The following is a 26007-nucleotide window of genomic DNA, read 5'->3' as shown; positions in this document are numbered from 1 at the left end:
CATCACTTAATAACAAAATTTTCAATTTTAACTTAAAGTTTATAAAAAAAATTGAAAATTTTCCAGGACAAAAATTGTTTTCTACTGGACATGCACAAAAGTATTATATGGTATATAACTGGGTTAAAATGATCTGAAACTTGAAATTAACCCTGAAACTAGGTTTTATTCTTATGACAGATAAGTAATTGTGGCCAGCCTGTGTGCCTTCTTAATATGTCAAGATTTATTAAAAATATTTATAAAATGGTGATGTGTTTTTGTTACTGGGTTGAATGCTTATGACTTTTGGCAACTTAATAAATCCACACGATTAAAATTATAAACATAACAAAACTGAATTTCAACCACCAACAACTTTGAATTGATGGATACATGATATAGGGATAGAAAATATGCTAGACCGGTAAATAGGTCAACGGGGTATCTTTAAAAAGAGAACCCACAGAGTAAGAACCCAGCATTGAAGAACTGACACAAAAAGTTAATACACAAGTGAAATAGTACATTATATATATGCAACCATCACCAAGTAAATTTGTTTATATGTCATTGTTGATTATGTCTATTTTAAGTTTCACTGATTTCAATCCCCTTTCAGTAAGCCTTCAGCTGCGCTTATGAAATAAAAACAGTAACATTCACAGAAACAAGCCTTGCATAAGAACAAAATTTACTATGATACACATACCTAGATACTTTCTATACTATAGTGATTATAAAACATTGATAAAAACCACAATAAATTTACTTCCTCTTCATTATCTACTTTAAGATCTTACATCTTTTTGCTCAAGTGCTTACTTTTATTTTGTTATTTTGCATGTGCTTGAGATTTAATATGCTGTTTATCAATGTTTTCATGACCCATGTTATAGTTGTTTCAATGTAATATTATAAAAGCTCTTTAGATTTTATGTTTGTAGTACATTTAGAAAGCATCAGTATATATAATGGAAGGTCAAGGACTCCGGATACTTAAATCCCTGCAATGAAATACCTACCAAACTATTAATCTCCAACATTTCTTTAAAAATCTTATGCCTTCCTAGTTTGCTGGCAAGTGTCAATGGAGTTAAGTTGGCTTTATTCCGTATAGAAGTTTTGGCAGGTTTTTTGTGATGCTTAACAAGGTATTTGTACATTTCCTGAAATATACAAAGATAAATTTCACCATTTACAAATTGTGTTTGAAAAAATAAGATATAGAGTCAAAAGAAGTTCTACATAACAATTTGTGATTTTTGCAGATGCTGTACAATAAATGTGTGGATATCAGTGCTGACAAGTGATAATATATTTTATTGTTGGGAAACCTTTTGCACATTCTGTTTTTCATTCTTTTTGAAAAAAAAAAAAAAAAAAAAAATCTCCACCATTGGTAAGCCATGAAAAATGCTACATTTGCAGTATTCAAAGTATTATAGGATTATTTTTTTTTCCACTTACTGGTTCTCAGACTGCCTGGTACAGTTTCTCATTAAGGAGAAGCACAACTTCAAAAATTATATAGAGATTTTTGGGTAAATTTTTAGTTCATTCATGTATTTACTAACGTTTAGATGGATTTAATGCTTTAGATAAAATGTTTACTCCATCTTTTCCATATAAGCCAACCATCCAGTATAGGTCTCTAAACCACTTTTAATGTTTCCATTACTTTACATGTTTAAGTTTCACTGTGAATTCCCAGGACAAATGGTGCCTAATAGGTACAAACCATTGCAAAGTTCTGATAATAAGGCTTTCAAAATCATTATACTAATGGTATGATGATCATAGAAGTTGTCACCAAATTTAAATGAATGAATAATAATGAACATCCACATTTTTACATTTTTTGCTTACTGAAAGCATGAAGGCAAATTACTCACACATGTAAACAATATTCATACTTTTTTGTAGTAAATTACAAATATGATTTTAAAGTCCACATTCTCAGCTTTATTTTGGCTACTTTTGATCAACATGCACACATAAAATGCACTTTCAATGCCTACTTCTAGGTTCAGTAGGTTTTGGTACAAAGTACTACATTTATAAAGAGGTGGTCATTTGACCTGAAGTGGTAAGTAAGACCTTAAAAATATCAGGTGTATGAGTTAATTCCCTTTTTGTGAGATGTCTAAGAACCAGGGTGAAAGCCACAGTTCAGATAAATATCATAGTAAAACAACATTCCTTAGAGAACATTAAAAGATGGTGCAGGTGTTCTGCAGAATTTTGCTGTTTTTCAAATGTATAGCTCTATTCTTGTTGATAATTTTACTTCATGAATCATGTTCAGCTTTTTTGATAAGATTTCTAAACAACATTACCCACACATCTAAATTTACTTGTTTGAATAAACATGAATAAAGATCTTGAGTTCATAACAATATATTGCGTGGAATGACACTTACGACTTGATCAGAAATAACAGCCATATGAAGGCACGTGTTCCCGAATGAGTCTTGAAGATTAGGATCAGCTCCATGGTTAATGAGGTAGTCATAGATTTCTTGATTTCCTGTACATGTAGCAAAAGACAAAGGGTATTCACCATAGTAGGCATATCCTGAAAATAAATAACAAATCATTGAGGGTAAGGTGAAATAAACCCAATATAATTGTTTAAAAAAAAAATTCTGTTATATTCAATGAAGTGTAATAACAAAATTTTTCAATCATAAACTCTATGCAAAGTCAAAAAGTCAAAAAGGAAAGTCCATATAAAAATGGCAATATCAGGGTACAAACGAAAGTAGGAAATAACCCCAGTAGTCCTAACTTGGTACTAGCATTTACAATGGTGGATTACATTAGGTTTTGTTGCATACTCAATATCATGCTACCATTACAGTTAAATGTTTATACTGTACCACCAAAAGGCAGCATAAAATTTGCACCATCCAAAGTTGGTAAAATCTGTGGTCAAAACAGTACAGAGATATAAAAATGATACATGTGATACGGAAATCCCTCTTCTATAATCTTTTTGTGAAAATATATCTCAATAAGATTTGCATATCTGAAATATCAGAAACATGAGACACTTTTTTGGGAAAAGATATGCCCCATAAGGAAAAACAAAACAGATTTAACTTGTGAATATGGAATTAATTTGAATTTAAGAAAATGAATAAAAAAATGATTTGTAAAATTGACCCCTACTTAAGAAGCTCATCATATTATCATGACTAGGGGGGTAAGGCAATTTCATTTTGAATTTTATTATCGAACTACCGGTAACTAAAACACTAAGCCAGTAAAACATGACTAATCCACTTTAGGTCAACAAAAGCAAACAAATTCTGATGAGTAAATATGCTTAGATGACCAGAATTAAGTTGACATGTACATTTCCCTTCCTGAGTTGAAAACAACACTGTGCTTTCTCAAATCAATATCTCCAAAAATAACAAAACGTAAATGTCTTCCGAAATATTTCAATTTTCTTTAGTGTAAAAGAGATTCATGTACTTAAACGACTTTTTACTACAAATATTTGAATTAAACAAAACCCAGTCTAACAAATAACACCAATTTAAGCATTGTTATACGCATGCCTTATTTTCAAAGACTCAATTAACAAAATTACAGTCATTACAGTGCAGTATATTCTGTCTATTTTGTAATATCAACAAAAAAAACCCCCAAAAAACAAATTACGTTTAATTTAAATACCTCAAAATCTAAAAACACAGTCTAAACATGTATGAAGCAATAATAATCTACATACACAATGTAGCAAACTGAATAATATAGAGTACACATAAAAACTAACAATATCAACTCCCACAAAATTTAGTATAAATTGATGAAATATGGTGTAACATGGATAAATTCAACCATCCATTAACTATTCTGTGTGTACTGCTGTAAAATAATTTAAACTTGACAGATTAGTTTGTCTCATCCAGCATATTGACCCCCAAAGCTGTTCATGATCTAAACACATTAAAGACCTAATAAAAATACTTCAAAACACTTAAAACATTTAAAAACCTAAATCAACCTCATATATTACTGTTACTCAATTATCCTTTGAATACAGTCTGGTTATGTGGGTTAAAATGACCTTTCCGGAAGTAAGCATTTATGTTATACCAAACTGGAACCCGTGCTTTCTAAAACACCTACACATTCAAAAGTGCAAAATATGATAATTATATGTTGCCTGGATCATATGGTTCTTAGCAAGCAAACAATGAATACCATATGTTTTGTGCAGTGGTAATCATATGAAAACTAAAAGTTTTTATTTATATTTTGCTCAATTTATTGGATAACCATATGCTTCTCATGCATGGCATTTTTGGCTGTGTATGGATCAATTGGAAGTCAGATGAACATATTTTCAAATTCGTATTAAAAACAGAAGTACACATTCATTGACTGTGGGGAAAAAATGTAAAGTTATATAGGTTTTAGAGAAAGACAAGTATAAAATTATACACTTCCAACAGCTGAAGGGTAACATATGCCCTCTAGTAATATTACTTATGAAAATTCTGCTGTCTGGGCTGTCTTCTAAAAGTAATTGTCCTCACAATCTTGTTTGACAAAGACAAATCTTTGGAGTTTGAGAGTTTGACAATACAACTTGCAAGTTTTGACATATATGTATATATAAGAATAAGGTTGTGAAAACATTATTCTCTACACAAGATATGTTGCAAGTGCTACTTTTTACATAGGTATATTAAACATAGACAAATTTTGTTTTAAAGAATCATTGTGTCTGACATTATAAGGCTAACAGATTGTATATGACACATATCAATAATAAAGCATAGAAGCTTGAATAATACATTTATAGATGTAAAATACAACTCATAGAAAACAACATGGGTATCAACACAATATTGTATTACTACAAACATCCTGTCTGAACAATCACTGACCACAGAATGATGATATATGGCTGACTATATGTTGTTGTAATAATACAAACATTACATTGTTTTTGTGTTGCTAAAATGTCACCTGCTTTGAATCAAACTGTTGTTCATTACACTGACATTGCCAAAAAAAAAAACAAAAAAACAAAAAAAAAACATTGACAATATGAATATGGCTAACACCCATGGAAATGCTTGGCCAAGTCTTGCCTTTTCCAGCAGTTCTCAGTTTGATCTGTGTGTCAGTCTTATGTCAAGACAATACATAAATATCTGTGTAGGATAATTTATAAATGTTAGAGAACCTTACATAAAGGGGATCATATTAAAATTTCAGAGCTTATTCCAGTTTATAAGTTTATAGTCACATGACAACTGGTAGTAACTGATGTTAGTGGGCTATATCTCTTTAATGTAATTAATCAGCCTTCTTTGATGCTTAAATGAAGCTTTGCGTGAGAAAGAAGTTGTTAAAAAGACACATAGACTTTGTTAACAGTGATTGGAACATAAAAATGACACAGATTCTGCTTGTTGTGTAACTATCTTACATATCTAATTATAAACACCATCTCAAGAAAATTTGGTTTCTTTTTCAAAACCAAAATGACAGCATATAAAATGAGGATGTTTTGGGGATAGAGTTGGTTTTCTTAAAAATCACCTGGTAGTTGTGTAGAAAAGGAGATTCAATCTTTTTATCAGATAATACATATAGAAAGAAGTTTGTTGTCTATTACCTATGGAGTTCATCGAGTGACTGTCTAATCAATGGAAGACCGATCCCTTCAATCATTGTAAGCACTAGAAATTTAGCAAAATAAAGTTTTGTCCTTGCATATATACAAGGCTTCATTTCACTCACTCAACACGACTTTAAGTACTGGCTTTTTTTCCTATGGATCATGCATATAAAAGGAGATAAATTTCTTAACAAATTTTCAGGTCAATGTTAATTCCTTAATATTTTAGCCTTTGAATAAATATGACTATATTTGTCCCTAGTACTTTTTGTCACTTCAGGAACATTAATGATAAATTTCGAAAAGCATGAACATATTGCTACTTTAACATGTATAATTAATGGCTTAAGTTTGAATTGACATAAGGAGAAAATTATATTTTATAAAAATATAACGAAAGTCACACAGTATATTGACTTATGACTTCTTAATCTACAGGTTTATTTTGAATGAACATACTTGTGGCAATCTACATCCCTGTTTTCCGAAGTCTGTCTTGATCAATGTCATAACTTCTCAATGACCATTAACTTAATTACTTTAATTGTGACAATGAAACAAACAACAAATCACTAGAAATCAGATCTTGTATAAAATAAAGCTTCAACTTTCAACTAAAAAAGTCAATTGTTTCTTCAAATTTTTCAATACATCTTGGATCATATTCTTTTATTTTGCAAGTAAAAAATCTCAATCATTAAGAATCATTTAAATTCAATTAAAACTAAACATGATAACACTGTAGTACAGATTATCCTTTATTGAATAACTTTCTATAAAGTCATCGATGATTTCATCAATGTGTTCATCAATAGCTACAGCAGTAACAAATTAATACTAGCCTGAATAGGACGGTAAAATGTTAACATCGATTAGTATTGAATTGTAAGGAAAATTTAAACTTAATCAAAATCACTGTTATGATGCTGAAGCTAACAGGACAATCATTTACGTCAATGGCAACTAAGAATAGACAAGTATATTGCATTTTAAATGTTTTCTTCTATTTGTATAGAAGAAAATTACTTCGATTTTTCTACTGAATTATAGGCACTGCTCAATTAAAAGACAAATTTCCATAACCTAGCGAAATCATGATAGGGCAAAAAAACTTTGCTTCATTAATTCTCTACGATCGAGTCACTTTTCTCTTACATGTATTGGAGTTTCATGTTTTCACCATGGAGAAATCATATTCAAATGAAACAGAACATGGGAACTAGAGAATAGAAAATGATTTAATTTATCTATCTATACAATGTTTATTGTATCCAATATTTCATGCATATTATTAAAAGGCTAGTTAAGAACCATCAACGTAACATAACTCGAACAATAACAGCTTTTTATTGTCAGAAATTACTGATGGTCCAACAAGGATAAATCCTCATTTCCATTTTTGAAAGATACAAATTTTCAACCTGTAGTTACATCAGTTTTAATCACAGGGAAAGTAAAGACAAGGTTAGTTTTATTTTAAGTGAAAATTTTGAATCAAATGAGAGAATTAACAACTTGACACCCCAATTTCCAAACATGCTTTGTAAATGTGTTTAAATCAGACTTGCATCAGCTTTAATCACTGACATAAAACAAATGTAGTTAACAGTACATGACATAGTTTCAAAATCCTAGAGGCAGACTTCATACATATTCAAAGAGCAACCTTTTTAATGCTTGATCAATTTCCATCTTTTTATACGATAAATTCAAGGCAATTTTGATATTGAGCTTAAACTACCCATCCATGTAGTTGAGCCATTTTTTTTTTTGCAGAAATAGTAATTGTTTCATTTATATGAAGTTAAACAAAGTATAAACATTGTCCTGCATGGTTTACAACATTGGTATATAATGAATTTACATAATATGTATCAAAGCATGTCAAGTTTTTCAGTTTGTTAAATTCTTAATTGATATTGGGCAGTTGATAAATCTTTTAAGAAAAAAACTCATCTGATAAAAAAAAGAGACTCCCAGGAGCCTGAATCACTCATCTGGATAAATTTTTACCTTTCAAGGGCAACAACTCTAACAAAGAGTTATCCAACAATTTTGACTCACAAAGATTTAGTAGGACTTATCATAAGATCATCTCATCAATAGAAAGTTTTTACCGATTATAGTTTTCATGATATTAGCTGAAAATTGTAAATGGATGTAATTTTTCACCTTTCAAGGTAAAAAACTCTAAAAGGGAGTCATCTGACAACTTTGATCCATACTCAAGCTTTAGAAGGCCTTTAATAAGAATCACCTTGGCAATGAAAAGAATTTGGCTAAACCTTACGGTTTTCAAGATATATGAGAAAAACTACTGACTGACTTCTTCGTTCTCTTTTTAGTAACAGTGGCCATGTTTTTCCACAAATATAATATCCCTACATCAGATTTATGCAGAATATCCTAATGAATATTCATACCAAGTTTGATTCTTATTGGTCTGGTAGTGTTGGAGGAGAAGATTTTTTAAATAATAACATTAAAAATAACAAAACAAAAAAAAAAAACACTGAAAAAGGGCAATAACTCCAACAAGGCTTATCGGATTACAATGAAAATTTGACCACATATATATCTCATCATGCTGAACATTTTTGAACAAACCTAACAGTTTCGGAGATATATGCAAAGAACTACAGTCTGATTTCTATGTTCTATTTTAGTAATGGCAGCCATGTTTTTCAACAGATAAAAAATCCTCATATCAATTTTATGCAGGAAACTTAAGGAAAATTCACACCAAGTTTGGTTCCAATTGGTCCAGTAGTGTTAGAGGAGAAGAGTTTTGAAAAATTGTTAAATGACAATGGACTCCAAGTGATGGCAATAGCTCATATGCCCTTTGGCCAGGTGAGCTATGAACAGGTTTCTTTCAAATTACATCAGGTAGATGCAGTGTTGAAGGCAGGGGCTTAAATGTGGCAACCATATATTCCTTACATATGAAAGTATTACATGTAAATTACTACTACATGTACATGTACCATATAAGTGTCTTCTTTTTGCAGTGGTTTCATCTTTACAATTTTTGCAATAGATACAAGATTCCAAATTGAAAATGATAAAAAAAAAAAACAAAACAAAACAAAACAAAAACAACATAAAAATCATTACCATAAAAAATAAAATCCCAAATTTTTATAAATAAGTTGTAAATTTTTCTATATTTTTGAAGACAATAACAATAAAAACTGACAATAAAAGTCTAACAAACCTTCATAATTTGTATCTTTCGTCCTGCCCTTCTTTTGGTCCTCAGGAAGAAAGAAGCGGCCACTGGCTCTTTCATTTACAATAGCACCATTTTCAACAAGCAGTTTAACTGCTTCAATATTTCCAAAAATAATAGCTATATGCAAGGCACTTTCACCTACAACGAGACAAACAAAATAATAGATACATAATCAACAATTTTTAATGCTACTGGTATTTAATATTATTTAAGAGATGAAAGCTATTTAAACCCAATTTGTAACTGTTAAATTTTTTCAACAAAAATTATGAAATAATAAAATGGTTAAAAAGATTAAAAAATCAAAGATTTATTTCCTCATGCATTTCAAACTTAAGTTTATCAAGATATTATTTTGATGTAGTCAAATGTAAAGAAATTGTAATACATAGCCAAATCACCCACAACCAAACAAGGATTACTTATGAACAGAATGTACAGCAGCCATAAAGATCTGTCAATGTACTATTTAGCCAGGCCTCTAAATCCAAAGTGATAGCAAGGTGGTTACATCCAAGAATAAAATGACCAAGCCAAAATAAAAAGAGAAAAACAAGACATTCAAAAAAGCCCAAAATAAATGGAACAATTTATGTGACAACCTGGGAAATTTCAAAACCTATTAATCCCTACAATTATGAAGTGTTATCATATTTGTCGTAAATAATGGAATGGGAGAAAACTTTCATAAAATTGAAATGCTGATGGTTAAAATTACCAATATTTGTAAAAAATTCCAAATCCTTGGATTTAAAATTAAAATAATGTTTCAAAATTTATTTTATTAGAATAGGTCATTTTTTAAAAAACTAAACAATATCCATAAGACACAAATGCTGATCAAAGGAGACTAATAAAAAAAAAAAACAAATTTAGAAATTTGGCACAGAATGAGAATTCCACTACAACCAAAGTGGCCCTGTTTTTGGCCCCTTATTCCTAAATGTTTCCAGTAAAAACCTAAAATATTATTCTGACCTTCTTTTGGGAATATAGCACCTAGTGGTACAATTTCAAAGAAATTCAAGTTATCATCCAGAAATCAGACAAATGCTTGCTTTGGGCCCATTATTCGTTCTGGTACTCAGCTCATCAAAATTTCAGTCTTTCTTAAGTAAAATGGCACCTTGTGGTACAATTTCAATGAGATTTATTTGCTAATAGTTAAGTTGTTGTCATGACATCAGGAAATTCCTTGCTTCTGGACCTCTAATTCCTAAAAAGTTCTAGTCTTTACCCCTAAAGTCAATCTCAGTCTGGCCTTTGTAGTACAGAATATTGTGGAACAAAATCATTGGCATCCATATGCTTTTACTGTTGCAAATTAGTTAAATGCTTGTGTCTGTGCCCTTTTTGATCCAAAATTCTAAAACAGTTGAGGCCATAACTCCTAAAATCAATACCAACCTTCACTTTGTGGTATGATACTTGTTAGAATTTTTGTAAAGTTCAACCATCTAATTTTCTAGTTATTGCATAAAAATCAATTGTCTACAGATAAAGATGACAATGTGAGTGCCATACCATTATATGAGCACATTTTTTTTTGTGATCGTATGAAAAATGAGTAAAATCCCAGGTTTTTTTTGGTTTTTTTTTTTATCATAGAAGGATAAATTGGAAGAAAAAATGTTAAAAAAATAATAATTCATTCATCCAGACAAATTTTAATTTTAAATGTAATGGCTACTATACATTTTAATAAAATATTAATCTTCAATATTCATTTAATCTCAATCTACTTTTTGTCTTTATGCTCCCTGTACAACTAAGTCCACAATACATGTAGTCTTGAAATATTTATACTTAAGAGGTCAAATCAGTTTTTTTTTGTGTGTACTTTGTATCTGAGAGTTTATAGAAGCACAGGAAGATAACCAGACACTCCTTTTAGAAGCACTTATTAAATTATCCTTTGGGCCTTTATGCTATATTCAAGTAAGCCTGTTATTGCAGTTTCCAATGGTTTATTCACAACAGCTGATAAACCAATCAAGTTGACAACAAACTGTGTTAATTTCCACATATTAATAATCATTTCTTTGTTCATGATTATACTTTACTATTAAATCCCTAAACACAGTGTTAAAAAGACATTTCTGATGTGGACTTAATTGGTAATAGCTAAACAAATGTTTACCCTAATTAAATATGGGATGTTGGCTTATACACAGTGTATTGATTTCCCTTTTTTCATTTTTTTCTTCTCTTGCTAACCTTAGCTTTGAATATGATTTAGAGATTTAATCATACCCAAGTCATCTGATTATATCCAAGGGAACAAAAATTGATTTCAAATGAAAAATGCATTTTGTGGGTTTCATAAAGGACATTAAAGAAATAAGACTTCCAGAAAATCTATTCATAAAGTTTGGAATCAGATATAAACAATCGTTCATATTTCATAATCTCAAGGATGTTCTGTGTCATTAAGGGTAAAATTGATACTTAAGAATATGAGAAGTGTGGTTTCAAAGAGATAATCAAGAAATAATTTCCAATTAAATCAATACATGTAACAATTAAATTTCATTTGAACAGCCATTATTTCAAAATGACTTTAAAAAAAAAAACAGTCAACCAGGATGAAAATAAGAAATTTCTTCTTGTCAAGGATACAATACAGACTCCTGTACACAGTAGTAGTATATTACAAAATTCTTATTAACTTCTATTTGCCAAAAAATTTTTTAACAACTGTTTTTTTTTTGTTTGAGTCCTTCCTATTTGAATTTTCCTTCTGACGTAAATTCATGAAAGCCCAATGTATAGTATTAAATATTTTACTTGAATTCAAAGTGAATATCAATGTACACAACCAACACATTAAATTCACCTTCAAAAGTATGAAAATACATTTACATGTAGGTTAATACTCAATGGTTACAGCCCAAAAAATGATAACAAAACACAAACTTTAAAAATAATTACAGCAGTCATCTAACTTATGATCTTCTACAAGCAACTAAAAATTACACTTTTTAAGTTTTTTGTAACAGGGTGTGTCAAAGTGTCTTTGTTACCTTATTTCAAAAGTTCATTCTTCTGTGTAGGTTTTGCATCTAGTATTTAGCATTTAAGAACTTAAGAAAATGGAGAGTAAACAGAATAGAGAAAAAAACCTGTGAAATATGAGAACGATACTATTGCCCCAGTCAATAGTAAAAACTATAGACCAATTTAACAGAACAATCAAGACCTCTAGAGTAATTAGTTAAAATGTTAATCTTGACTTACTACAGAAAATAAACACAGAAGTATAATAATACAACATAAATTTAGGAAAAAGATACTACAAGGAGTCTCATTTATGCTTATCAATATAGATAATTCAGGGCAGTTTGAAAATATTCCTTTTCATTTAAGACACAGTTTTAATTAAACTGTCCTTCTCCAAGAGTTTAGGAAAAGATGAATTTTTTATATGTACATGTATTTTTAAACATATATAGTGTAACAGGGATCCAGATCTATCACATACCATAGTATTCCTCTCCTTCATAGTAATCCAAAGCTAATTTTGGATAATGTTTCATGAGAATTTTAGCCACCTCCAAGTGAATAGGAGTTCCCATGAGATAGAGGATATGGAATGAGGTTTCCCCCACTCCACCACGTTTATCCATGTCCCAACACACTTCATGTTTCTTAAGTTTGATAAACTCATCCTCCTGATATTCTGCAAGGATATCTGCATCAGACTTGGTCTCCAAAATGGCTGACCCCTAAAAATAAATTAGATATATAAATCTGAAGCCACATTATAATAAAGTTTTTATATAATGTACTTGCTTAACCTCAGCATTTATGACATTTTATGTTGTTCTACCAGTAGAAATTAATCAGTGATTTTAGGGATGTCAGAGTAGTTGATGTTTGATGTACATTTACTTATTATGATAATTATCATGAGGTCTTATAAAAATGTGATATCTGATAAACAAAAGCATAATAAAGGGACAGTACTCTTCAGCCATTAAATCTCTAAGTATACATGTATGTATATCTTATATTTTCAATTCATAAGAGCACACTTCAAGTTTCATGAGGTTACATTTTCAACCTGAAAGCTAAAAATGTACGGTGTAAGTTAATGAACCAGTCAAATGGACAAAAACACCTGCTGGATTTGCAGAAATAATACTAGCTTTTATTGTCAACTAGTTTGGGTGCTAGGACACTGACATCAGGATACAGAGGTGGAGTTTTATGAGGCTAAAGTATAAAACAGAATTTACATAAGTGTAAGTAATTGTTTAATGAACAGACCAACAGTCAGACAGACACAAACAAAGAAAACCCTATATGGCCCTCATCTTCAGACATACAGAGTCATCTGTTTATTTCAAGTTTAAACCCTCCTTACTATGTATAAAACAAACACACAATAATTAACCCTTTCTAATACAAATGTAATTGTTAGTATGAAATTCACAACATAGAAAGGCAATGACAAAGAATGGTTATGTCAAAACCCTTCCCCCTTGCCACACACAATTCCATGCACAGAACTCATTATCTCATAATCAAATGAAAAGTTAATACTAAATGTAAATATAAACATTTTCCACAATTATCAACATAAAATGACTACGTTTTGTCTGTAACAAAAAGCAACCTATGAACTAATGTAATCCAGGTAATTGCCCATGATTGGGTATATGGTATGTACATATAAGGCCACTGAAAATTCTTTTTTAGTAACTTTAAAAATGCAGAGAAAGGATTAAGGTACACTTGGGATATTTTTTGTCCCCAACCTTGTCTTAATTTCTAAGCTAAGTAAAAGAGTATTACAAATCTGAATTTTTTAGCACAAAAATTATACAATAGCAACTTATGACCATGTATCAATATTGTTAGTTTGACAAATTCATCATTTATCTTCATGAACTGTGATAACATCCACTTAAAACACAATAATAATTTAAAGTTATCATACATGGGTCTACAATGGCACAGGAACTTGAAATTCAATTGGTTATTAATTTACTTCCTGGTTTTGAAAAAAACTGATAAATAAATTTGCAGCCCAGACAATTATAAGTTTCATAATGAGTGAAAGATGAATATCACAAAATATCAACTCTAGTTATTTTATTTTAGCATCATGATCACACAACAGCCGATCATAACGTTAAATTTTTCATATGACATCATCAATCATGTCAATGATGGTCTTGGTCTTGCATTAATATTCCCATAGACTTCTATAGTGAAGTGCATACTTTAAGGATTTTTTAAAAATATAGTTGATTCATTTTTGTATACAATAAATCTAAAGAAGATCAGAGCAGGAATGAGCAATAAAAATGAATGAAGACATTGCTCAGTAAATGCTCACACAGTTACATTTTATTGGAGTGGCCTAATTGGGAAGATCTTCTGCAGTACTGATAAATCACATTCAAGTGCAAGAATGTAAAATAAAGTAAGGCCATTTAAGTAGGGCCCACGCTATGCCTGTATAATACTTAATAGTTATGAAAATATAGCCATTGTAACATACAAAGCCACCTAATTAAGAAGATACACTTTATCTTAGAATTTCAATCAACTGCTGCACATGATATGGTTCAATACATTGACAAAAAATGGAAACATCATAGTAACCAGCAAACATGCTGGTGGTTTTGTGGTGATTTGTTGACACTGGTTGCTGTTCTACATTGTCAAAAACAAAACAACGTTAATCAAAGTAAAATGACCAATGGAATCAATAAACATTAAACATGATGATCATTTTGTTGTAACTTAATTAATAGCAGGTAGAATAGACAAGTGATAATCGCTCGATATTGACATAAAAACCCATTCCAGATTTGTTGTTGGTGAATGTTACATGTAGAGATTCAGAAATTGATTTTTTCTCTATATGATGGCTCTATTAAAGTATTTGTTCCAAACCCTACTGGCAACACCTACCATAGGTAAATTGGAAATTTATAGTCTATGAACAGTTACATTTAAATTATGTCAGTGATATCGATAGGACAAACTATTCTGGTTAGATTACGATAGATATTGGCATAGTTGAATTGGCTAAATAATTCCCTATGACAAACACTACCTGATGATATAAGAAAAAATAAAAGTTTTTTAACATCATTTTGTTTACAATGTTTAATTAATCTAGTTAAATAACAACACCTATATCTGGTTGAAATACTGTTTAACATTGTGACAATTGAATAAAATGCTGCTCGTTACAAATCGATTTGGAAAAATCTATGTTTATCAGATATTGAGATGGCTACGTCACAAAAATCTCAAATATTTGCACAGTCTTGGTCCAACAGCTCATACTTAAGTAATGAAAAAAAGTAGACAAAATGAAGTAAAGGAAGGAAAATTTTGATCTTTGCTCTATACCTGTATTCAAGTATTTTGTTGATAATTGAAGAAAATTCAATAAAAAATATGTAGACTGAGTAATAGTAATTTTGTACATGTTCTAAACAGTTTCATGCATGTCATATTTTATTTCACAAAATAACCTATTCAAATGAACAGGTAGAAGATCTGAATGTTGAGTAAAGAGAAAAAAAAATATGCAGCATTTTCCTGAGGAAAACTTGAATACTGGAACCAAACAGAAAACAGGTACATACATGTACATATATACACTCAATCACTAAGAGAGAAATAGAAAAAAATGAATCAAGATCATTCAAAGTAAGTACAACATATGCACGACAGATAGGGTGAATAATTTAAGTTGTGAAGTCAAGCATGAATAAGAAACAATAACCATATCTAAAAGGTAAAAGAAAATACAAATAAAATGTAACAAAACAGAATGTGGGACTTTTGTCAGGATTAACAGTGGTCTTTACTTTATTCAGTACTTTTTGTTCCTTAAGGCTCAGAATTGGACCCCACATTCTGGGTTTTTTTGCATTTAGTTCCCTTTCCCAATTTAAATGATTACTTTATACATTGCAAGCTAACAACTTTGTTTGCTCTTCTCTGATGCAGAAAGGAGAATTTCGACTTGAAAAAAATGTGTTGGAATTGTAGCTTGGAAATGTAGTAATACACAAATCAAAGTAATTCTATCCACCAGGAGGTGCCAACAATTTTAGTAAGATATCACTAAAAATGAAGAACAGGTACTTATCTATGATTTTAGTGGGAAGAGAGGAGCTAAGACAACAAGTAATGGTAAAAAATTCAACCAGTTCAAATGTAATTTTAGAATCTTATCCGACAAATTTTGGACAGAATCCTCTATCTAGTGCATACCCAGTATTATTCTATAACCATAAAGGCTGAGTAGTTCCCATTGTGTTATGTCAGTGGTATGATGTTGAAAAACTACAGAGTATATTTTTTTTCAAAATTCAATACATTGTGATCAGTTTTCTAATATTTTCTTGCTCAAAATCAGAAAAAAATTCATAAAAAGAAAATTCTTTTGGTCTAAATTTAAAAAAAAAACAAAAAACAATGTGAGTGGAAAAAGGGATAGATGAATCGGAACAAATTACATTTATTTTCATTAATTTATAAGAATCTGGTGATATACAGTGTAAAGTTTTATAAACAGGTAAAATAAAGACCATGGTACATTACCAATATAGGTACAGGGTAAACACAGAATAATCAATGAATAGTCAACTGAGCTTCATAATTCAATTATAGTGAAAAAAAAAAGTTGATCAATAAGACATATGAGACCACCATATATATATGTATAGCATACATCATCATACAATGCAATAATTGTAGTATATAGTGCCATCATTGTAAACACTACAGTTTTTTCCCCTTTCTATTTGACTATTTTCAGTGGTTCCACTCCTTAATGCTTTTGGAGGAACAAATTTGTATGGCTGCAGCCCATGCAGTGAACCATGAAGGAATGATAGTTTATTTGCAAGTGTACTTTCATATGTTTTAGGAAGATACCCTCTTTACATTCTGCAAAGAAATTAGCTTTACTTTTGTTTTCCAACCACAACACAATATAGTCAAATCTGTCTGACTACATGTCATTAAAGACTATGATTAAAATATCTATATGAGTTGATAAAATTTCCTTTTTATTTCTCATTCAGAAATGGTTACAGACCACATATCCAGTCTTAATTTCAGGGCTCATGCTACCAGGCGATTCAAACAAAGAAGTCGCCCTTACGTAGTCAACTTCGCCTTAACAGCCTGTCAAAAGTGAAGTCAATTCGCCCTGAAGTCACCCTGTCATTTCCTAGAGTCGCCCAGTTATTCTGTGCGTGTCGCTCTGACGAAATCCTTCTTGAAATGTCACAAAGACTTCCACGAAAAAACAGAAATCAGCGAATTATTTGCCAGTAACATGTAGCTGTTTCACTTTTCAGAGAAAATTTATATACATGTAGAAAGTAAATGAAATTGGTACTGTGCAAAAGTTATCTATTTGATTGATTCAAGAGGGAAGTGTACAAATGGTTTTCTCCAAAACACAGAACTGTAAAACATGACACGTACTGTAAATTGACATTTGTTTCCAGGAATTTCTGCATACTGTATCACTTCTTACACTGGTTGTGTCTGAACTTGACATGGAATGGTACATGAATGCATACTTATGTATCATTTTCATTTTGAATACAAAGTTTAGTTCAAAAATCTATCCGTTATTGGTATTAAAATCCCAAAATATACAAGAATATAGCTGCTAAATAGGTGTGTCATATAGCTGTCCTTATTCTTTGACTTGAAAGAAGTTTTTAACTAGGTGTAACAGTATAAAGATAACACCAGTGTAAAATAACTTGGCAGATTCAAACTCCTTTAAAAAGAATTAAAAAAGGCTTTACTTGCAACTCATTGCACATGTACATGTATTTTATCATATCCTGGGCATGCGCAAGCAAAATAGCAATGAAAACTGAGTTTTATTATGGTTTCAATAAGTTGGGCTTCCAAAGTTTGTTGAACTTTCAAGGTAACAAGCCATTTATACAATGTAAAGAAAATGTTATATGTATGAGACAGTGTTTGCCTTGTCAATTTGAATTTGACTATTTCTTTTGGTTTCATCAGTTTGGTAATTTGTTATTACCCTTTAGAGTACAGTGATTCTAAGCACAGCTATGGTAAGCCAAAGTGGACAAAAATCAATATTTTGTAATATCAGAAAATATTTTTTTTTAATATTACAAAATCATTTTTTTTAATATTAGAAATTCATTTTGTAATATTAGAAATTCATTTTGTAATATTAAAAATTCATTTTTTAATATTACAAATTCATTTTGTAATATTAAAAATTCATTTTTTAATATTACAAATTCCTGATTTAGTACTGTTACAAAATATCACACATTTAGTAATATTACAAATTGAATTTATAATATAAGAAAATGAATTTGTAATATTAAAAAATCACTTTGAAATATTGCGAAATCAGTCACATTTTTTTATATTAAAAAATCATCTTTTAATATTAGAAATTCATTTGAATTTTTAATATTAAAAAAGGGTTTTGTGATATTAAAAATCCAATTTGTATTATTAGAAAATGAATTTGTAATAATAAAAAAATGAATTTATAATATTAAAAAAATCATTTTTAATACTAGAAATTCATTTGATAATATTAAAAATTCATTTTCTAATATTACAAATTCCTGGTTTAGTAATTCAAAACCATTTCTATGATACAAAATTAATTTCTTATGTGTAAGGAATAATAAAATTATAAAGTTAAGGTCTATAACAGCATGTACATGTAGGTATAATTTTACATGAATCGAAAATGGTTTGTTGACAAATTACATATTAAGTACCTAGAGTGGAGAGCTCTACACATGCAAGTAAGTGGGAGCAGAATGATGACAACAAAATTCATTGTCTGGAAGTGATATTTAGCAGAAATTATGCAAAATATCAAAAACAGTCTCTTATATTTTTTTCCAATAAACTAAAATGATGTCAAGAACAATTTGTGATTTCTACATTTGTAAGTACAAATGTACTATATTTAATTTATGATAATGCCATATTGTAATTAAAGTATTTTTTTTTACTTATATAAAAAATGTTAAAAGTAAATTGTGGTTCAAAACATATATGTATACATGTATTCCCATAATATTAGTGATGATTCTTATTTCATCAATAATGTTAGCTGAATGCTGACAATGGCTAATATACATAAACATTCATCAAATATTTTACCAGAATATATACGGTACAAATAACGGTACTATATGTTAATGCTTTGCTTGCCTATAGGCAATGCCTACTCTATTTTTATTACCTGTAACTTAGTTTGCCTATAGGCAATGCCTACTCTATCTTTATTACCTGTCTCTTAGTTTGCCTATAGGCAATGCCTACTCTATCTTTATTACCTGTAACTTAGTTTGCCTATAGGCAATGCCTACTCTATCTTTATTACCTGTAACTTAGTTTGCCTATAGGCAATGCCTACTCTATTTTTATTACCTGTAACTTAGTTTGCCTATAGGCAATGCCTACTCTATCTTTATTACCTGTCTCTTAGCTGCACAACGCCTTTGCCATTTGATGTGATCTAGCTCGGTAAATGTTCGTCCTTGTCCATTGTCATATAGAAAGTCTGCTATTTCTGTTTTGATTATTTTTTCCACAGCGAAAACACCACCATTTTTATAAGCATCTATAAGCTTCCCACCTCCACTAAAATTAACATATTTATAGATGGGATTCCTTTCAATCTCCTTATTTTGTTGTCGCCAAGCAGAATCGGGGTCTTCCTTATTTCCACGATTGCAGAGATTTCCCATTTTCATCTGGGAGAAAGGTTAGAGAGTTTTAAAACATTATGGAGTAAACGCATGTAACATGAACAGGTAACTAAGAATAAAACAATTGATATGTTGTCTACTAAAGGATTTCTTTAAAAACATCTCCATCTTCATTCCGTCAGAGTTTACTAACTGGTTCAGCCAGCCTCATAGGACAGGAATGCCTGAATAGATAAAGAAAAAAATAGGACATTAATGGAGCATAAAGTGATACAAAATGTTGAAACTCCACATTTTGGATTTTGCTGAAAATTGAATTTGAACTGTATCTTGACCTGCATTTTATGGAACATACACTAAACAACTGTGCAAAGTTTCAAAGAATTCATTGGTCCATTCTCAAGTTATAAACATGTATCATCACTTAATCAATGAGGAGAAATTGCATTTTTTACATACATGTACTTAAAAAAACAGATTAAAATTGAGGAGTATCAGTATCAAAGATGTGTGAGGTAAAGATGTATATAATGCCTCTGTAAAAAAAACAAGTACAGTTGTACAATGTTTAGAATAGTTTATGTTAAATTTACTATTATAGTGCTCAGATCAGTCATCTTTTGATTTCTGTAAAAAAAATTCTGCAAAAGAACATTGAAGTACTTCGAGAAATCTGAAATTAAGATATAATTAATCCAGTAAGTTGTTTGGCTATTATATATTCAGTTTTGCATGTATACAAAAGTAAAATCTTTTTAAACAAGAGACTCCCAGGAGCCTGCATCGCTCATTTGGTTGAATTTTGCCTTTCAAAGGCAATAAATTTAACAAGAAGTCATCCAACAATTTTGACTCAAGAAATCTTTGGTAGGACTTATCATAAGGATCATTTCAATAATTGAAAGTTTCTTTTAATCTATCATAGTTTTCAAGATATTGGCTGAAAACTCTAAAAAAAAAAAAGGTCATTTTTCCCCTTTCAAAGGCAATAACTCTTACAAGGAGTTGTCTGATAACTTTTATCCCTGAAGGCTTTTGTAGTCCTAATAATAAGGATCATTTCAGCTGTTGAAAAAATTTGGCTAAGCATAAAAGTTTTGGAGATATATGCAAAAACTGCTGTCTGACCCCTATGTTCTATTTTTAGTTTTTCGACAGATCAAAAATCCCTGTATCAGTTCTATGCAGGGTACCCAAAGGAACATTCATACCAAGTTTGGTTTCAATTGGTCCAGTAGTGTCAGAGTAGAAGATTTTTGAAAGAAATAACATTAAAAATAGCAAAGATCGTTGAAAAGGGCAGTAACTTAATGGATTAAAACCAAAATTTAAACAGCGATAGATCTCATCATGCTGAACACTTTAACCACAGTCAGAATTAGCTAAACCTAATGGTTTGGGAGATATATGCAAGAAACTACTGTCTGACCCCTATGTTCTATTTTTAGTAATGGCGCCATGTTTTTCGACAGATCAAAAATCCCCATAAAAGTTCTATGCAGAATACCCCAAGAAACATTCATACCAAGTTATTTCTAATTAGTCAAGTAGTTTCAGAGGAGAAGAGGTCTGTATAATTGTTAACAATGATGATGACGTCAGATGATGGACACCAAGTGATGGCAATAGCTCACATGGCCTTTGGCGAGGTGAGCTAAAAAATGATATGGACATTTGGAAAAACACTTTCTGATACATGTGCCTCCTAACTCTGTTATCAGAATAAATGTCCTTACAACCATTAATTTTTAGTGATCAATCAAACAATTTTAAACTGATTGCAAAAATTCAATAGTTCCATAGATCTTAATAGCTTAATAACTAAGCTGAAATATCTATTATGGTATTATGACTGTATCAAACATAAAACACATTCTAGTATGCACAATGCATACTTAAAATAAATACACCAAGTACATGTAACTATGTTTAGTCTTACTTATTATCCCATAAAACAACATTCAATTGGCTTTCATTCAATGCTAAGGACTTGGCACAAAAGGCCAAAATAACCTACTTAAATACTTAATGTTAAGAGGGATTAAAAGAAATTATAATGTGATAAACCAAGACCAAAAGTGTGATTTCTCTTTAAATGTAACAATTGACCATTTCACAATTTTATCAAATTTTGTTAGTGTTAGGGAGCACCTAAGTTTTCTTTGTAGACCTAGATTGTTTACATTTAATTTACAATGTGCTTTGATACATTAACAATGTCAACTTCAACATATGTAAACATTAAACATTGAAGTCTCCTGACTTGAACAAGATAGGTCATTAAATTCACCTTAAATCCTTAAATTTTGATATTTAATCTACATAAGAATTGTTTGATGTATACATGGGGCAAAGTTTAAGTTTTTACTATAAGCATCACACCCCTCTAAGTTTATGGTACTAAATAATAAGTCCATGGTTAATGTGTATAGGTTCTTTTGTAGAATCACCTGACATTTCAGCTACAAATCTTTGCCAAACGTAGGATGTCACAACCAATACCTTCAAAACTATATAATACATAACTGTAAAATTGAAAACCTTTGTGCAATCTTTGTTTGCAGTTTTTCTAATAAATCCATTTTTACTTAAGCTTCAAATTTATTTCTCAAATCAAAGCAAATGCTTCTTTAATTATGGTAACCATCATGATTGTCATCTTTTTTTTTAAATATAAAAATATCTTATTTATTGGTGGCCTTTCTAAAAAACTGATAAGGGACCAACAAGTGACATCAAAATACAAAATTTCCCTTACATTCATAAATTTCCGAGGAAAACATTAGAAATTTTCCATTATTTCAGTTTGGACAAAAACTAGGATTGAGGATATTGAATAAAAAACCAAATTGTTTTGATAAAATTTAAAGTTGTTTTAGACAACAGAATATAACCCTTAATTTTTATCACTGGTGACATATGAATAATAAGATATTCTATGCATGGGCGATCATGGTTTTTCCATTTAACACATGGTGCTACATATGTATGTACTAGTTTAAAACACGGAGCCAGATTTTTAATGTGCTAGCTTGTCATACAACAATATTCTGACTACAACCCAACAAGATGCTAGTCCATCCCCTAAATACCATGTGCTTAGCCCTATTCAAAATATTTTATTTCAGTAGTTAGAATTTTTTTCTTATCCATGAAAAGATATTTACATGTAATACATTTAATATAAATCTAATTTCATAAAATAATATTACATCCATGCTTATTAAGTACTTGGCTTCTAACATTTCAGTGCCAGTCTCAATAAGAATCAGGCAGTAGGTGAAACATGGTATACAAAAACCACCTTTTTGTCAGTTTAATTTGACTTAATGCACCATCAGAACTAATAAATCTTAGTCACAGGCATTGGAGAAATTCATGGACATCCCTTTTCCACCATCTTGTAGAATTTCTGTTACCCACAGTACATGGATTACATGTATTATAATAACAATAATAAGAATAATAGACTTTTTTTTTTGAGAGGGTAACACAGTTCACAAGAACTAATCTTCCATGGTGCCTTCATGCAACACAAATGGAGACAGAAATTATATACACATAAGCCTGTTTACAAATATGACAAAATAGTACAAAAAAAACAAAAACAAACAAAATAAAATTAACTAATACAAATATGTATTATTGTTATACAATACACTGACACAGCTGTATTGGTTAATACACAAATCAATTGTGACTCCAGAAACATGTATTTTGGAACTAGATCTTTAATTATTATATGCATTAGCAAATGTTCGATAATTAAAACATGTTACTTTGATGAAATCTGTTTTGAAGGTTTGATTTTTTTGTTTGTTGGGGTTTAACGTCCGAGCAGCAATATTTCAGCTATATTCAGACAATGAACATGAAATGGATGATAAAATGAACATGAAATGAAAAAAAAGGATGGGTCACAAGGATAATAGGGTCGACAAATTTTGATTGCCACTGGAAAAAGGGGGGATGGGTAAGGTCGGGCAATTTAGCCTCCTGTGGCGGAGCGCAAAGGTTCCTACTCCTATCGAATACCACGGCAGGGTTCTTTAACGTGCGAGGAACGTGGCATCTTTCCCAACACGGTGCACCACTATGGTTTGCGGTCAGGTTTTACGTATTATAGCCTGACAACCCCAGCATGTAACACGCCAGGGGTACCCCATTCCACCACCTGGGGCACACATCCCAGTTGCTCTGTGGGCAGAGCGCCTAGCCCCCGGCTAGGTTTCTGAGCACTATTTAGTCGCCTTATACGACAAGCTTAGCGCTGCTGCAGGCCTATTCTTTTAACACCCGGGCCTGCACGGGGCTTGAAGGTTTGACCTTCTATGGACATCATACAATGAATTCATGTGACTGTCATGTGATCACTATCCATATCAAGAAAATTATGAAGAATTTAAAAGACATAAGTCTTTATGTATTTTCTGGAGAACTGCTCTCCGGAAAAGAGAGTAAATTCCCCCCCCCCCCAAAAAAAATGATTCAGTACAAAAAACATTTCTAAGAATGCATTTTTATTTGCTTTCGATTCACAATTAGGGGGGGACTTGGAGTCTTATGATTATGGAGTTACAGACTGTAGTTATTTGATATTCTAAAAGTGTTCATGGACTCCTCGAAAGTATGGTTGTCATCATACATGTAGGACAATTTTGTGTTTTTAGTCCTTTCCTTGTCTTTTGTGGACTTGATCATGTTATGTGATTATTTCCAAGGATTTAGCATGACTTTTATCTTTCCGGTAAAAACAATTTTGCACAGTTTGCAACAATAGGTGATGCAGTACCCAAAACATAATTTTGACCTTGCTCTAATACAGGTAACAGTTGATAATGAAAACACACTGAAATTTCTTGAAAACCACCACTTTTATTCTTAAATGGACAGTCTATTTATTTCTAAAACGGTAGATACATTTATAAAAGTAGAAGCAAAATATTTGAACTTGAAAATTATGTTCGCAAAAATAGATGACACAAGTATACAACATTTTCATTAAGGAACGGCTCCGTGCAGGTCCGGGTGTTGAAAGAATTGGCCTGCAGCAGCGCTAAGCTTGTCATAAAAGGTGACTAAATAGTGCTCAGAACCCTAGTCAGGAGGGCGCTCTGCCACCTGGGTTGTGTGGCCCAGGTGGTGGAACGGGGTACCCCTGGCGTGTTACATGCTGGGGTTGTCAGGCTATAATACGGAAAACCTGACCGCAAACCATAGTGGTGCACTGTGTTGGGAAAGATGCCACGTTCCTCGCATGTTAAAGAACCCTACTGTGGTATTCTCCCAGAGAAGGAACCATAGGGCTCCGCCACAGGAGGCTAAATTGCCCGAGCCTACCCACCTCTACCTATTTCCAGTGGCAATCAAAATTTGTCGATCCCAAGATCCTTGTGTCCCATCCCATTTTTCATTTCATCATTCATGTTCATTTTATCATCCACTTCATGTTCGTCGCCTGAATATGGCTGAAATATTGCTGCTCGGGCGTTAAACCCCAACAATCAATCAATCAATCAATCATTGAGGAACAAAATTTTGGTGAGCAGATTGGCCAGAATTGCTTCCGTCTAGAAAATGGCAAAATCTACTCTCTGACTAGTATGTATCAAAAAATATTATCAGAATTTTTGAATATTACTCAACATTTGAAAACAATTTATACAATTAAACAGTTGCTTCCACCTATAGAACTTTTTGGCATTTAGAGATGAAACTTCAAATTAATTGTGCACTCCCTGAAGTAACAACATTAAGGTATAGATTCTTCATAATTTTTTGCTGATTTGTCTGTATAAACAAAATATTTGAATATGAGAGGGAATTATTCCGTCTCCATGGATTCCTGTAAACAGTTTTCCGTCGAAAAGCAGACAACTCATTTATTGCATTTTGATTTGAGTGACAACATTGAAAATATACAATAAATATAAAAAGATTATGTGAATAACATTACCTACGTCATCTTGAGGAGATTAACAGCACACTTAAGTGTTTTTTTCCAACATGTAAATAAACTACTTTTGTCCCATATTCGATGAGATATATCATGTGATCTTATACGTAGCCGGAAATTGGGATAATTAACTTGGAGACCTATAGGAAAGTTGGCAAATTCGATCTCGTACCCCGACAAAAAATACTTACAGTACTCAACAATGTTGATTTTCAAATAAAAAAAATGACACCGACTGCTTCTGAAAAAAAATATTTATGCGTGTGCTTGAAAAAAAATTCTAACTCAAAATAAAATCCAAGCCCATCGACGTGCCATATTGTCTGATTCGATTTCAGACACTCGCGCAATCTGCCTACCGCTTGGCAGCTTTTCATTGTTTTACCGCATGGTTTCATAGGTGAGGAGCGGTTGTATATCCTTTGGTGAGCACTGCTCACCGTTTCTACCGGTATAGATATCTTAACACTTCAAA

The 26007-nt window shown here is 31.1% G+C and overlaps 1 protein-coding gene across 3 annotated transcripts in view; it reads right to left on the bottom strand.

Moving 5' to 3' along the window:
- Window positions 1–25663, bottom strand: part of LOC148629797 (transient receptor potential cation channel subfamily V member 5-like) — a 57213-nt gene extending 31550 nt beyond the window's left edge. For 2 of the 3 annotated variants that reach the window (XM_088557240.1, XM_088557261.1), the window contains exons 1-6: window positions 25533–25663; window positions 19343–19800; window positions 12343–12586; window positions 8844–8999; window positions 2403–2557; window positions 1005–1148 (exon numbers count right to left, since the gene is read on the bottom strand). In XM_088557240.1, the coding sequence (XP_088413366.1) occupies window positions 1005–1148; window positions 2403–2557; window positions 8844–8999; window positions 12343–12586; window positions 19343–19621 (978 nt within the window). In that variant the 5' untranslated portion in view covers window positions 19622–19800; window positions 25533–25663. The remainder of the gene's footprint in view (window positions 1–1004; window positions 1149–2402; window positions 2558–8843; window positions 9000–12342; window positions 12587–19342; window positions 19801–25532) is intronic. The other variant, XM_088557251.1, reaches the window with a different exon arrangement.
- Window positions 25664–26007: the final 344 nt, after the last annotated feature.

This window comes from Perna viridis, chromosome 1 (genome assembly GCF_037379345.1).
Source record: "Perna viridis isolate PV_CMFRI_1.1 ecotype Kerala chromosome 1, ASM3737934v1, whole genome shotgun sequence".
NCBI lineage: Eukaryota > Metazoa > Mollusca > Bivalvia > Mytilida > Mytilidae > Perna > Perna viridis.
The sequence above is the reverse complement of the archived record's forward strand: the minus strand, read 5'-3'. Positions and strand labels throughout refer to the sequence as shown.